At 36.3% G+C, this 15,445-nt stretch overlaps 3 protein-coding genes and 1 long non-coding RNA gene across 4 annotated transcripts in view; 2 read left to right on the top strand and 2 right to left on the bottom strand.

Annotated features, from left to right (window-relative positions):
• LOC130496559 (sugar transporter ERD6-like 8) overlaps positions 1-1,562 on the bottom strand; it is a 4,739-nt gene extending 3,177 nt beyond the window's left edge. The window contains exons 1-6 of the mRNA XM_056988689.1: positions 1,237-1,562; positions 1,067-1,129; positions 899-988; positions 672-731; positions 500-565; positions 318-383 (exon numbers count right to left, since the gene is read on the bottom strand). Coding sequence (XP_056844669.1) covers positions 318-383; positions 500-565; positions 672-731; positions 899-988; positions 1,067-1,129; positions 1,237-1,398 — 507 coding nt within the window. The 5' untranslated portion in view covers positions 1,399-1,562. The remainder of the gene's footprint in view (positions 1-317; positions 384-499; positions 566-671; positions 732-898; positions 989-1,066; positions 1,130-1,236) is intronic.
• Positions 1,563-3,560: 1,998 nt separating this feature from the next.
• On the top strand, positions 3,561-5,715 carry LOC130496018 (probable polygalacturonase). Its single transcript, XM_056987749.1, has 4 exons — positions 3,561-4,151; positions 4,468-4,837; positions 4,913-5,066; positions 5,138-5,715. The coding sequence occupies exons 1-4, from the start codon at positions 3,738-3,740 to the stop codon at positions 5,661-5,663; spliced, it is 1,464 nt and encodes a 487-aa protein (XP_056843729.1). The 5' UTR covers positions 3,561-3,737; the 3' UTR covers positions 5,664-5,715.
• Positions 5,716-7,411: 1,696 nt separating this feature from the next.
• On the top strand, positions 7,412-8,537 carry LOC130496556 (uncharacterized). The gene is made up of 6 exons (XR_008935718.1): positions 7,412-7,531; positions 7,618-7,789; positions 7,902-7,999; positions 8,097-8,143; positions 8,235-8,369; positions 8,458-8,537. It is a non-coding gene; the product is annotated as an uncharacterized LOC130496556 (long non-coding RNA).
• Positions 8,538-13,088: 4,551 nt separating this feature from the next.
• Positions 13,089-14,750, bottom strand: LOC108835191 (uncharacterized). Its single transcript, XM_018608476.2, has 2 exons — positions 14,371-14,750; positions 13,089-13,889 (listed from the first exon to the last, which is right to left on the bottom strand). The coding sequence occupies exons 1-2, from the start codon at positions 14,733-14,735 to the stop codon at positions 13,241-13,243; spliced, it is 1,014 nt and encodes a 337-aa protein (XP_018463978.1). The 5' UTR covers positions 14,736-14,750; the 3' UTR covers positions 13,089-13,240.
• Positions 14,751-15,445: the final 695 nt, after the last annotated feature.

The raw sequence follows: 15,445 nt of genomic DNA, 5'->3' as shown, positions 1-15,445 counted from the left end.
ATCTAAATCAAACCGGAACCAAAGTTTATAAATATCCAAATAGAGCTAGAATCTTTAAACTCGAAAATATCAAACCCGAATAAATTTTAACCGAATTCGAGTGGATACCCAAATACTTATCCCTAGCTTAGTCAATATAAAACGATCAAATATTATAAATATACTATTTAGTATAAATAAATAAAAATTAAAACTGAAAATTAATACCCGTGCAGTCGCACGGGCCAATATCTAGTAATATGTTAAGAAGTTTACAAAACAAGCTGGAATACATCTTTAACCACAGACTAGACCTAACACAAGCTGGAATACATCACCTGGTTAAGCGTAGCTAATGCTCCTCGTAGTTTTCTCGGACTAATTTCGGCGATGAAAACCGGAACCTATAAAATAGCCAAATGAAAATGTGAATTTAATAAAGTTAAAATATGAATTTAATAATCATATTTTCATCGACATATGGTTCTTTTATTTATATAACAATGTGAAAATGTCATACCACATACGAAAGGGTACCGCAACCATAACCCGTGAGAAATCTACCGAAGTCCAATGGTATGTCACCCTAGTTAATAATTGAACAAAAATTAAAATAACGATCCGCTATCATACAATATTCTAATTTTTCTGAACAAAAAAATAATGAATAAAAACTCAGCACACTGAAAAACCTTGGCGAAGTAAATTATCATCCAGCCGATGGCAGAGATCACTGAAGACAACCTCATGGCCTGTCGCAAAATCCACATGCATGTGACCAAAAACGTATATATACTTTTTGTTTCGTAGTAGAATAAAATGTAATATCATAAAATGTTTGTGTGTAGATCGAGATGAATAAAACATTAACTATATATTATAACACATTATAGTTTTTCTTGTTAAGCTATGTTTTTACCCCCTTCCGACCGATGAAATCAGAGATCTTTCCCGATGTTATAGCGCCAAGAACTGCTCCCACATTCAATATAGATCCAAAAACTGAAAACTAAATTAAAAAAGTGGATTAGTAAAAATTCATCGCAAAAAAATCTAAATGTGTTGAATACTTCATATGATTTTAAACCTGGGAATATGATAAATTAAGTTCTTCCATAATCCCGAACTGGGTTGGAGCGGAATACCCCACCTATAAATTAAAAAGTAGAGATTTTTCTCGTATTAATAACAAATTATTGGTTAATCATCAATTTCTCTTGGTAATCTTAATTAAAAGAATAACTAAAAGAAACTTACGCAGGTTCCAAACTCGTAGGAACCACAAACGGCAATGAATGTGCTTAGACAAACCATCCACGAGGCTCCTTCTTCTTCTGAGACATCGCATCCATTCTCCGGAAGCAGCAAAGGCTCAGATTTGTCTTTCATTTTCTCCATATCGTCTTCTCTTCTTGCCATTTTCTTCTTAGTTACCCTATCAAGTCAACGAATACGTACCGGTTTATTTGTAGAACATGCGAAAAACCTTTTTTTGTGAAGGATATAATAACTCAACGGATGAGAGGAGCTTCGAAGCCACCGTGATTTTAGATCTTAAACTTTGTTTTGTTCTGAGTTTTTTGATATAAGCCTATATATAGACACATATATCGATCTGTATATATTGTGAACATTAACAATAGCTGGCTGGCTTAGCTAAAACACAAAAGATGGTCGATGGTTTTGGACAAATTAGACAATTTGCATTAATTTATTGTGTATACTATGAAAGTTTCAGTGCAGTTCAAAATGTAACTATATAGTATAGATTATGAAAGTCCAATGCAGTCTCACATAGATTGTGTTGAGGTTATCCAAAAAAAAAAGATTGTGCTGAGGTTATCCACAATTTAATGTTGGTTGACTGAATTTTGAGGTACTTACTTACGAGTTACGACCATTCCGAGTAAGCTAGAAACTTTAAAACTTAAAATATTTCATAACGTAGCTATTTTTTTTTTTTTTTTAATTTCATAATACATCTCAAAATATTCTGTACACTCATGCATTGTATGACTGGGGCTGGTAACATGCATGGTTTGTAGTTTTCTAAAAACAATAATTAAATAATCCATGCATGTTGTTGAGTATATAACATGCACACTGACGTAATACCTGAGTCAAAGATATGATCCTTTTCTTTTCTCTAATTTCCTTTTCTCCTTATATGCATTGGACGGTCAAGATTTGATCGGCAAAATATGAACCAAGAAAAAGGAAATGAATCAGGTGATATTTTATTTTTAGGTCTGTAAAAAGGAAACAAATCAGACAATGTCGTTTTCTCTAGTTCCTCCTCCTAAGAACATGTTTACCCGGGAATTTTTAGGATGAAGTTTTTAGCAGAACCGGTTCTTAGTTTTTTTTAATTAAAAATTAAGAGACGGATTCTTATATTCTATTAACACTCTACCGTAAGACCATCATTATTGATGTCTTCTCTCTTTCTTTTAACCAAGGGCTTTTTTTTTTTTGTTCGGTAGAGAGTAAGGGCTCGCCTTTAAATAAGGGTTTTCTCACTCTTTTTCTTCTCGGTCCCGGCATTATTCCCCTTAAGAGCTTTGCTAAGGACTTCCCAATATTGATGCTCTAAGATCCCCCAGTAAACATCCTCTAATTGTATCTTTTTTGTCTTTCGGCATCTCAGTCGTCCATCTGAACCAAACCCGAAACCAGCGGGTCAAAACACTACTATAGCTCCCGAATGAATAAATATTGGGCCTTACTATATATAATTGGGCCTATGTTGTTATTTCATTTTAAAAATCAATTGGCTTATGGATCATTTACAAAAACCCACTGTCTAGTTTATTGATACGTTTGTGTTCTTGCTCTACCCTCACCGATCATCAAAACACTCAAATCGAATCGATTCAACAAACAAACACCACTGCTGAGACTAGTAGTTAATATCTCAGCTGATCTCAAAAGATCTAAAACTTTCACGATAGATCCTCTCTTCTCTAATGTTGTTGCTATTATTATTGTTCTTCTTCTAATCTCTCAAACACTAATGGTGGAACCACTCCCCCCGATCACGAGGAGGCGTTTCATCGCCGTTTTCTGGATCAAAGATAAATACTTTTATGTGATAAAATCACTTTAAAATCAATTAACCATTAATCTGATGGTAAATGGAAAAAAGAGTTCTAAAAATCAGAGAAAATATCTCTGCATAAATTCAGTTCTCGCTCTTTCTCCTACTTTATCTATACTTTTTTATCTTTTCCATCTTTAGATACTCTATTAAAGCTCATCAATGGAGCTGCTCTAATACTCTTTCGTCATTAAGCATCCCAGCCGTCCATCTGAACCAAACCCGACAATATTAGGAGGAGGAACGAGAAAACGACATGACTTAGATGCAGTTTTAAACACGAGGAACCATGAACTAAATCTGAGCCGTTGCTGCTTCCGGAAAATGAATCATCTGCAAAAAGGAACGAGAAAATAAATATTGGGCCTTACCATATTCATAAGCCCATTGATTTTTAATGAAATAACAACAGAGGCCCAATCATTTACGAAAACCCAATGTCTAGTTTATTGATACGTTGTGTTCTTGCTCTCTCTACACTCAGCGATCATCAAAACACTCGAATCGAATCGATTCAACAAAATACAAACACACTGCTGAGAGAGACTAGTAGTTAATATCTCAGCTGATCTCAAAAGATCTAAAATCTTTCACGATAGATCCTCTCTTCTCTAATGTTGTTGCTGTTGTTATTGTTCTTCTTCTAATATCCCAAACAATAATGGTGGAACCACTCCCCCCGATCACGAGGAGGCGTTTCGTCGCCGTTTTCTGGATCGCCGCTTTCGCTTCGCTCTTCATCTGGCAATTCGGCTGCGGCGACAGAGGAGGAACCTCAGGTGGTGGTCTCTCCTCTGTTTTCCGGTGGAAGACGACGACGGCCGCAGCAGCTTCCGGTGGATTCCCTCGGCTCAGACCGGTTTCGTTTAATCTGACGGACTTCGGAGCAGTGGGAGACGGCGTGACGATCAACACCGAGGCCTTCGAGAGAGCTGTCTCTGCGATCTCGAAGCTTTCTAAAAAAGGAGGTGGACAGCTCTACGTGCCACCTGGCAGGTGGCTAACTGCTCCCTTTAATCTCACCAGCTTCATGACTCTTTTCTTGGACCAGGACGCTGAGATCCTTGCCGTCCAGGTTAGGTTTAATCTCACCACTACTTCCCTCCCCTGCCTTCAAATATGCTTATTTATCTTTGTGATTTGAATTTTGAAAGTATGTTTTGAACATTTCTATAGATTATGTGCGACTTTTTTTAAATATATATATTTTTTGAATTATACAGAGGTATTCTAATGTTAATTTTTTTTTAATATTTTGAATTGGATCATATTGAGTTTAGTCCTATCAATGTTCAAGAAATCTCTAGGAAGTGGTTAGGTTAGGTAATGAGATTATTGATTAAGCATAACGCTTAGATCAACACTCTGTTTTTTTTTAATGTCAACATTAGGATGAAAGTTTATGGCCTCTGCTTCCTCCTTTACCTTCATACGGTTACGGAAGAGAGCATCCTGGACCTCGTTACGGAAGTTTCATTCACGGACAGTATCTCAAAGATGTCGTCCTCACAGGGAATAACGGTAGCATCAACGGGCAGGGGCAATCTTGGTGGAAGAAGTATCGCTCAAAGCTTCTAAACCACACAAGAGGACCACTGGTTCAGATCATGTGGTCAAGCGACGTCGTTTTCGCCAACATCACTCTGCGCGACTCTCCCTTTTGGACGCTTCACCCATACGACTGCAAAAACGTTACGATCACTAACATGACCATTCTGGCACCTGTGATCGAAGCCCCAAACACTGATGGCATCGATCCTGGTGAGTGTCTCAACCTTGCAACTCAGATATATGTAACAAAAAACGAAAATGAACCTCTAATTACTGTCTCTTCAGATTCATGTGAGGACATGATCATTGAGAACTCTTACATCAGCGTTGGTGACGATGGAATCGCAATAAAGAGCGGTTGGGACCAGTACGGAACTACTTACGGACGTCCTTCTAAGAACATACTCATTCGCAACCTCACCATCCGCTCCAATGTTAGGTAAAAAACAGAGAGATCAACTTCCCCTGAGTGATGCTAAATCTAAATAATCTCTGACTTGTATGTAACAGTGCTGGTATATCAATAGGAAGCGAGATGTCAGGTGGCGTCTCAAACATCACCGTCGAGAACATTCTGATATGGAGCTCACGGCGCGGAGTTCGGATCAAAACTGCACCGGGGAGAGGCGGGTACGTACGCGATATAACGTTCAGAAACGTCACGTTCGATGAGCTGAGAGTTGGGGTTGTGATAAAAACTGACTACAACGAGCATCCGGACGGTGGATTCGACCCTCGAGCGTTCCCGGTGCTCGAGAACATTATCTACACGGGGATATACGGTCAGGGGGTGCGCGTGCCGGTGCGTATCCAAGGAAGCAAAGAGATTCCGGTTAGAAACGTAACGTTCAGGGACATGTCGGTGGGGGTAACTTACAAGAAGAAGCATGTATTCCAGTGTTCTTACGTGCAAGGGCGTGTGATAGGGACCATCTTCCCTGCTCCGTGTGAGAATCTTGATCGGTATGACGAGCAGGAACAGCTGGTGAAGCAGTCTGATTCCCACAATGTAACAGATATAGATTACGAGATATGAGTCTGACCAAGAACATGTTAAAAAATATTGTTAAAAAAATATTTAGCAAAAACTAATACTGTTAGCAACTAATACTAATTTGATAATCAATAAGGGTACTATTGTTAAAAAATATCACCACCATAATCTATACTATACTAAAAGGCTAATAAGATCCAAAGAGAAGGCCTCCACCTCAGCAAATTAATTCCAGCCAATAGGAGAAGAGCTTTTGGCCACGTCAGATCCGTGATCTAGCTCTACTGGGCTTCAACTGCATTTCACGTTTGGGCTTTATTTCTAAACAAAATAACAATGTGTTTCTCTGCCACGAGCTTCTCTCTTCTCTACGCCTTACCAAACCCTAACTCTTCCATTTCTCATCTTTACGAATCCGTTTCGATCAGTAAATCACCACTAACTACTCTAATGACTCCTTGATTAAACTCTTTCAATGGATTCCTTTCGCCTTCTTCTCTTCTTTCATGTGTTTTTTCAATCAAAACTCTCTCAATTTGTTATCGCAGTGAAGTCAGGAAAGCCATAGTCTCTGACAAACCGATTGTGAAGAAACCAAACGGCAAGGATGCCGTCCCCTCCGCCGTTCTGGATCAACCAACTGGTAAAAACGCCGTCTCCTCCGCCAAGGTCCATAAGGTGATGCCCGCTGTCTCCTCCGCTGTACCGATTCAACCAAGTAAAACCGTTGTTTCCTCCGTCAAGGTTGATAAGGTGATGTTTTTATTCCACTGTTCTTCGTCTAATTCGTTGTTGATGTGTTTTATCGTACTCTGTTATTACTATGTATGTTATTGATTGGCGGAGACATGGTCAGCAAGAACAGGTTGGTAGATTCACACCTTTTATTTCAGTTTCTTTGTTTGACAGATAATTTCAGATAAATATCCAGATTTTCTGATTATGGATTGTACAGGAGTGTGGCAAAATTTCTGGGAAGACGTTTCTGGAGCCGAGGGAGAAATGTGAAGAAGAAAGGGAGAGTTTCTTACAGCTTTGCAGAGGATGAACTCAAAAGGAAAGCGCAAGACTCTTCTACGGGACTTTGGTTGTCCAGTTTATCTTTGTGGGATTTATGGGTTTTCAAGTTCTGCTAACTCTCTGAATTGATTTGATATTGGCAGTAAAATATTCTAGGTAAATATCTTTGCCAAGGCTGATGACTTTCAGAATCAGGCTCACTCTCATAAAGATTATTCAAGGAGGTTTAAACCCAAGGTATTTACCGTTTCTGAATATTGATTGCCATAAAGTTTTAGTTGTTTGATTTCGTCTTGATGTGTGTATTTTTAAGTGCAGCTTATGTCGATTATGATTGAATCCTACTTTTGTTTTTCTTTCTTTGAGTAGGTAGTATCTTTGCCAAGGCTAATGACTTTCAGAATCAGGCTCAACCTCCTGAAGATTTTGCAAGCGGGTTTGAACCGAAGGTATTTACTAATGCTGAATCGTGCCAGAAACATTTGGGTCTTTCATTTCGTCTTAATTTGTATAATTTTACGTGCATCTTATGTTTATATTTGAGATCCTATACTAACTAAGGTCAAATAACTGATGAAATCTGTAGGAAAATACAAGTGTGGTGACTGTGGTAGGAAATACTTTGTTAATTGGTATCAAACTATCATTCGAATGTTCATCTTGAGGTAAGTAAACCCAAAAGATTAACACTGCTAGACCAAAGATTCTATTTTATGAAAAGCTGGTTTGTATTTTATTCTCTTACATATTTCATAAAATAATCTATTGTAAATCTTAAGTTTTTTGGTCTTTGGGTTTAACATGTTTCAGATTTTACAGTCTGCAGAGAAACCACAAAATAATGTTGAGCTTTCCAATTCTACTCCACTTCCACCTTCAAAACCAACGCTGTTAAGATAAAAAAAAATCTTAAAACAAATAATCTCCAGTGTTGTCATATAGCCTGCTCTTAATTTGCTCTATGTTTCTTCTGCAGACAACTATTGGCTCAACTTCCAATCACATCCAACAACATGGTGCTTCCTTAACAGAACCAATGGTTATATGATTATCCATTATAAAGGTCTAAAAGTGGTGGCTGCGACTCTTCTTCTAGAGAAGACAGAGATCAGGTTCCTTCTACAAACATCCCCATCTCAAGACTAGAAGTAAGGGTTGATAATCCTTGAGCATTTTTTTGATATATGGTTCGTACCGTTGAAACGCATCCATCAAGAAAAGTTAACATTCTCAGACAAAAGATTGGTGTGGTTCTTACAGTTTTTGAAGGAGCTATTAAGAGAAGCATCAGTGGGAAAATAAACATAAAAACGGAAGACTTCTGTGCATTGTCAATGAGGAATAATGTAGGAGCTTTGGTATTTCCACTTATTACTTTAATCCATGTAGAACTCAAGATATTTTGGAATTTTCATTTCTTATTACCATTACTGATTATTCAGTGGGATCTGGCAGGTCAAACACGTCTTAGAGCCATCACCAGAAAAGCTCATGGAATCATTGTATATTCACTATTACACTAACCTTATCTCTATGTTATCTGATATCCGTGAATGAGACTCTGAACCATCATATTTACTTCATTTTTGTCAGGTGGCATTCGATGTAACAGACCAAGAGGGCTTCAACAATGTCAAGATCAAATCTGTCGTACGCCAGTGAGAATAGGAGCAAGCACCGGGTTGGGATCTCACATCACAGAAAGTTGTATCAACTGAGTCAGCCAACGTAATATCGTTTTATGATGCTTCACAGTTGAGGTTCTTTGACACACTGGTCTTAATGATTTTCTCTTATGTTTGTTCTTTCAACACAGGATTAAGCCCATGAACTTGGGATCCCATTCCTGGAAACAAGTGCGAAGAATGCTACCAATGTCAGAGAAGCTTTCATGGCCATGACTACTGCAATCAAGACAAGGTAACTCACGTAATTTGTTATTGTCATCGACTCATTGTCAGATTTCATTGATTGGTTACACTTACATAGTAGAAGTAAACAAGATTTATTTTCTCTTCCAGAATGGCGAGCCAACCTGCAGGAAGATCCAAGCCACCTACCGTCCAGATCCGAGAACAAAATGTAAACCAACAATCAGGCTGCTCTCTTCTTAATTCGTTTTGGTAACAGTTAACCATATATCATCTCATAGTTTTCATGTAAGACATGAACAACGTCGTCGCTTCGTTCAGTCACTTAAAGCCCAATATCTTCTAAGTTCTTTGTTTTACTTGGAACAATAAGCTCTTTTGGTTAAAGTTCACATGTATTGTGTGCCTAAATAAAATTAAAAAGCTAAAAGATTACAGCTAATTTTAAAGGAGAAAGGCATTTTCCTGCCTCATTTAACTTAATAAAGAATCCCTTGCTTTGGTTCGTAGAACCAAAAGCTTTCGCCTCTCTCAAGAGAAGAGTACAATAATAACAATGGAACCAGAAGAACAAAGCCTAAACCAGGTAAGAGATTACAAAAACAAAAGAGCATCATCAAACACTAGAATATTCAAACCCACAAGAATTCTATGTAACGACTCATATTGCGGAGGTACACAGTAACCTTTATACCAAAAATAAATAACATCCTCCCTCCCCCCCAAAAAAAAAACCCAATCTCAAAATCAAGATAATGCAAAAATAATAAATCCGTTGAATACCATTAATTCGCCCGTTAAACCAATAATAAACCCACAGCAACGTAGAAACGTTCTACAATACAAAGTACACATGGATCACACAAATATATAACTTTAGATATTTTAACATCGAAAATAAGATTTTCATACACTTTATAATTCGACGGTTGTGCCACAATAATATAAAAAATAATTTAGACTACAAATTAACTTATAATTTTAACAAAGACATTGTCAAGTGAGTTCAAAAAAAAAAACAAAGACATTGTCAACTACATAAAAACTTGCCATAGATATGACCAGCAGCCATGTATAGATACCACAACCAAGACCGGCTCTAAGCAATACGCGGACAGTGCAAATGCACACGGTCCTATAATTTTGCTTAGTTTTTCTTATTCGAAAAAGGGTCCAAAATTTAGAGGAAAAAATTCTCTCTCTAAAAAATAGCATAGATGGCGAGTGAAAAACGAAAGAGCCTGAAAAAAGTTTAGGTTTTCTCTCTGTGATGAAGAAGAAAAACACGTGATAGTTAAAAACAATGTCACATGAGGCTTGGTTATTTAAACAACATTTAAAAGAGACCTGAAAATTTTAGGGACTTCATTCTAGCACATGGACTGTTTTAAGTTTGGCTGGGCCACACCGAAAGGAAACACCTCTTTAAAACACACACAACACAAAACATTAAAGAAATAAGGATAATCCAACCTTTTTTTTGTCAACAAGGATAATCCAACTAAAATTTGTTATAATCATAGTGGATCAGTTTTCAAAATAGTCAAGTGCAAACATTGTTGCTATTGTAGAATTGTGCACAGACGTATATGTACAGAATTTTAAGTTGATTACTTTAAAAACAAAACTGCATCAATGGAAGAAGTAGTTTCTATTAAAGAACTAATGATATAATCTAATTTATAGATCATTTTCGTTAAAGAGAAATCTATGTTAGGACACTCGAACACATTATTCATATGCTGAGAATAGTTAATAATAAGTGATAATATGAAATAAATAAACATATAAGCACATCCTTACATTTAAAACCTTATTTAAATAAAATTAACTAACTTAATTTTTATCCATTTCAGGCTATTTTTATTATGGACCACATCAAAAACTTTATTCTTCAGAATAATTAAAAAAAAAATTATATTATTTACATAACTATAAACAATCCTTTTACTCTTTTTTTAATTGGTTACATGTACTTAATAACTATCAGATTTCAACTAATTGTGAGAAATATAATATTCTAATCCCAGACAAAATCCAAAACTTATGATCTTAAAATTAAAATTTTAACACTTATCCGCGCGTAGCGCGGAGATCGAATCTAGTTTTATTATAACAATTAACGAAAACTTTGTACACTGTTACTTCCTAAAGATTAAACTTTTTCCTACAGATTAAATTATGTTCCGCAATTTTGATAATGTCACATGCATTATTTCAATTAACTGTTTAAGTGTTTCAAATATCTCAATTTCTTGCTCATTTTAGACTTTTCTATTTTATGTTTAATGGTGAGTTATTATTTATAAATATATACTCATATTTTTTGCCATTAAATTTTCTTAGAGCTAGTGGTAAAAATAGTTCATGTCTAGGCTTAAATTTAGCTAACAACATAAACAGATTATTTACTAAATAAGAATGTTTACAATTTATATATAAATATTGCACATTGATTCTATGATTAGAATATCGTTTGATCTAAAAATGAATTTTCTTATCAGTTTTATGTTGGTTTTTGTTACCTATTACAGATTTGGTACAGCTTGCAAGGATAACCGTGTTGAAATTTATAATCAACTTGGTCCTGGTATTGTTCTTCGTCACGAGTGTGTTTTCAACGAGAAACCCGACGCTACTGCAGCAGAAAAAAATGTTTTAAAATTTAACACCTCATATCTCTTCGAATTCCCAGATGCACGCTTAAGTTATTTTTCTGCAAAGAAAGAAATGCATTGTCATTTCAAGTATAACAGGTATCACTGTGATTTTCGAGCATACAGGGAAGCCACTATTCGTCGATGTGGTGGACTACGTTCATATGAAGCTAGAAAAGATGGAATTTACTTTAGAAGGAGTTATGCTAAACCCCATGACGAATTTAAATTTCATTGGATACTTGGTAAATAATTTTTATTAAATGGTTTTTTGTACCAAGCACATAAATCATATCAGTATGTGTTTTATTTATGCTACACGGGGATTTATTAAGATAGTTTAGTTTGTTTTTATAATAATTTTAAAAATTCCCAAAATATTATGTATTTGTGAATAAAAATGTATCGTTGTATAAATATATTTGAATGAATATAAACCGTGCTTATAAGCATATTTATATTGAGTCTTATTATGTTGTTCCGTAAAAAGACCAATAGGCTTTTGCATTATCTACTTTTACCGATTGATGCACGGTGTTTGCATATTTTGATCTCTCTTTACTTACATTAGAGTTGCAGCGATCATCAAAAACATACTCAAATCGAATTGATTCAACAAAAACAAACACACTTTGGACGTTCATTTTCTCTTTTGATTCACTTTTCCTTTTCACCAAGTTGGTTGCTGCTGAGACTACTACTACTAGTAACACCTCACCTAATCTCTCAAAACATCTAAACTTCATCGATAGATCGAATATTGCTCTTCTTCTCCTTCTTCTTCCTCTAATCTATCTCCCAAAACAGAGGAGAATGGTGGAAACACGGAGAATCTTCCCTACTCCGTCTGAGATTCTTGATCGGTATGATGACCATGAATAGCTGGTGAAGCAGTCTGGTTCCCAAAATGTGACAGATGTAGATTATGAGATATGATTTTTTGACCAAGAACGACCATGGGTTTGGTTTTGGTCTTTTATTTGCGAGGCTATAGTTTATTTTTTAGAGATGGTTGAATCTTTTGGACAAGTCTTTTGTCTATTGAATGTAAACAAACAATATTTGAAAAATATGAGAAAGAATATGTTTTTTGGTTACAAAAAAGAATCCAGCTTTATCTCTTCTATCATTTGGCGGGTTCAATTAGTTCGGTAATTTGGTTCAGGTAATTCGGTTTTTAGTTGGTTCGGTTCAACATAAATCTTATCAAAACAAATTTTGGTTCACACAATTTGGCATTCAGTTAGTTCGGCTATATTTTGGTTAAAATTTGGATAATTTTGTTGTTGTTTTAGTTAGTTCGGTTTAAAATTTGATTAATTTGATTCAAATTTTTGGTGTGGTTTGATTATTTTTATCTGTGGAAACCGAAGTAATCGATTTCGAAAATTAAACATTTAAAAAAAAACCTACCTAATCAAACCGAACTTCTAACCGAAGAGTTTATTTTTAGAGATGGCTGAATCTTTTGGATAAGTCTTTTGTCTATTGAATGTAAACAAACAATGTTTGATATATGAGAAAGAATATGTTTTTGGTTACAAAAAAATGAGTCCAGCTTCATCTCTTCTATCATTTGGCTTGGACCTGTGGGTTTCAATTAGTTCGGTTCAACATAAATCTTATTTTGGTTCGGTTTGAAATTCACTTAGTTCGATTATATTTTGTTAAAATTTGGATAAATTTGGTTAGTTCAGTTAGGTCAGTTTAAAAATTGGTTAATTTGATTCGAGCTTTTGGTATTTGTTTATACTTTTTTTTATGGAAACCGAAGTAATCCATCATGGAACCAAACCTAAAATCAGACATTCTTAGAAAACCTACTTAATCAAACCGAACTCGTAACCAAACTAACCGAAATTTTTGGTTCGTGGGCTCGTTTCGGTTCGAAATCTCAGCTGTTATATGAACAATACACGGATCTCCCACCATAAAGTAATAAACACAAAAAAAGTAAGATACAGACATACAGTCATCTCTGCACTTGACATCTTCTCTACAGAAACAATCTCTTAGGACTCTTTAAAATCCCTCATAACGTGTGAAGAAAACAGATACTTCAAACAATCTTTTACGTCTTAAATCGTCTAAACCCGAACCAGATCTCGTAGTGATTAAACAGCAAGCTATCATGCGTCTGTTTGCCAAGATACTCAAGTCCCAAACTCGCTAGCCTCTTCGCACACTCGTCCCCACCTAACCTCGAGCAAAACTTCACGTTATGCGACACGAAGATCCTCCCATCGTAAGGCTTCAACTTCTCAACCAGCCTCTCGAGTCCCGTCCACACGAGCTTATCAGGCATGTGGAGGAACACAGCACTCGCGTAGATCAGATCATACGTTGTATCTAACCCGAACTTGCTGAACTCCATGTCTTCTCCTCTGAGTATAAGAGGGCGTTTGTGGAGAAGACCTTGAGATGGGAGCTCGTATCTCAAAGCAGCCATCAGAGAGAGCTCGTCCTTTTCGAGGCAGTGGAAGTGACTTGGGTTGAGATAGCGTATGAAATGAAGACCCACGCGTAACGTGCCACACCCGATTTCGAGGACGCGAGAGTTTGGTCTGAGATTGGAGGATTCGGCTAAGAACTCGAACACGTCGCGTCCGCCTGCCCAAGGCTCACCGTAGTTGCTGTGATGCTGCTCGACTAGTAACTCGCCGGGGCAGGGGAGAGCTGTGTGGTTGTTGTCTCCTTCGTAATGAGATATACCCTTGTACCTGAAATGAACAAACACAGGGAGATAAAGCTCCAGTGTTTCATATTTTAAGAAACAGAGCAATGGAAAGCTCGAGTCTTTTAAAAACAGAGCAAAGCAAAGCCAGAGTCTTTCATATTCTGAAAAAACAGAGCAATGGTAAGCTAGAGTCTTACATATTCTAAGAAACAGAGCAATGGAAAGCTAGAGTCTTTTAAAAACAGAGCAAAGCAAAGCTAGAGTCTTACATATTCTAAAAAAACAGAGCAATGGTAAGCTAGAGTCTTACATATTCTAAGAAACAGAGCAATGGAAAGCTCGAGTCTTTCATAATTCTAAAAACAGAGCAAAGGAAAGTCTCATATTCTAGAAACAGAGCAATTGAAAACTCGAGTCTTTCGTAGTTCTAAAAACAGAAAATCATAACTTTCATTACGAACATGATGAGATCTGATCAAAAGGCCCAAGAAACCAAGAAAGACATACAGAGGGTATGATCTTACTGTTTCAGATCTGCGAGCTGTTGATCTCTAGTGCGAGGATTGATACCTTTCCTGAGCTCGTTCTTCTGCATATGCAAACCATTGGATCTAATCAGATCTCTAACCCACTCTATATCATCTCGCGTCGGAGATATCTTCTCCTGTAACCTCACGTCACTAAGGCTTCCACCGACGACGACGGCGTTCGGAGAAGAAGATACGGATGGAGGACAGGAGCAGGAGGAGGTGGAGAGAGAAGAGGAGAGTAGGAAGAAGACGGCAGCTGCGAATGAGAGCGAGAGGACAAGTATAGGCACGCTCACGAAAACTCCTTTCTGCATCGCTGGCGATGGTGAAGAAGAAGAAGAAGAACAGAGAAATGCCATCGAAAATGTCTTAAGAGAGAGACCGCGTTTAGTGGAAATGAGTGACTGTTTTTTTTAGGGAAAGTCCTGTTTTTTTTTTGGGCAAGTGCTGTTAATTTATTAACTGAACATTATACTATACTCCTGGTTTTTATTTAAATTATTAATTAATGGTTTATTATATCTAATTTCTTAAATAATTTTGTAGTTATCCTTTTTGTTTGTTTTGATCTATGTCTGAAATTTTTTTATCTTAATAACATTAAGACAATAGTAACTAAGTGGTTAAGTCATTCAACCAATACAAAATAGTAACAACTTCAAAAGATAGATATACAACAATTTAAAAGGATTTATATAATCTTAGCCTCAATATATATATATATATATATGAAAACTGTGAAATTTATAGTTTTTATTAGTACTGTTGATTTGGATTTTGCAATCTGTCTCTCGTTATTGGGTTTGGCCTCTTTGAATGTTCATAAAGGAATGTCAAACAATTTAGCTGATTATCCAAATCAATTTGGTAGATACGGGTCACTGATGTTTAATAGTCTTCCTTCTGATGTTGATTGTTATTTGATATTGGGAACAGAGCTGGTGATAACACTAGTGTTTCTTAGTCAGGTGAATGACGCTGCTTTGGCTGGTGAGAACACTCTTGTTTCTTGTTCTTCATGCACTACAGTCAACTAGTCAAGGATGGTGAATTTGTTACACTTGCCAGC

The sequence above is a fragment of the Raphanus sativus genome, chromosome 6 (assembly GCF_000801105.2).
Source record: "Raphanus sativus cultivar WK10039 chromosome 6, ASM80110v3, whole genome shotgun sequence".
Taxonomy (NCBI): domain Eukaryota; kingdom Viridiplantae; phylum Streptophyta; class Magnoliopsida; order Brassicales; family Brassicaceae; genus Raphanus; species Raphanus sativus.
Note: the sequence above shows the minus strand (reverse complement) of the source record. Positions and strands in the feature narration are given on the sequence as shown.

What these genes read in the sequence shown, in the direction of transcription:
- LOC130496018 (XM_056987749.1), top strand. Translation starts at nt 3,738, where the DNA reads ATGGTGGAACCACTCCCCCCGATCACGAGGAGGCGTTTCGTCGCCGTT. An exon ending in CACTGATGGCATCGATCCTG is followed by an intron (nt 4,838 to 4,912) that starts GTGAGTGTCTCA and finishes CTGTCTCTTCAG; the next exon opens with ATTCATGTGAGGACATGATC. An exon ending in ACCATCCGCTCCAATGTTAG is followed by an intron (nt 5,067 to 5,137) that starts GTAAAAAACAGA and finishes TGTATGTAACAG; the next exon opens with TGCTGGTATATCAATAGGAA.
- LOC108835191 (XM_018608476.2), bottom strand. Translation starts at nt 14,735, where the DNA reads ATGGCATTTCTCTGTTCTTCTTCTTCTTCTTCACCATCGCCAGCGATG. An exon ending in CAGCTCGCAGATCTGAAACA is followed by an intron (nt 13,890 to 14,370) that starts GTAAGATCATAC and finishes TGTTCATTTCAG; the next exon opens with GTACAAGGGTATATCTCATT.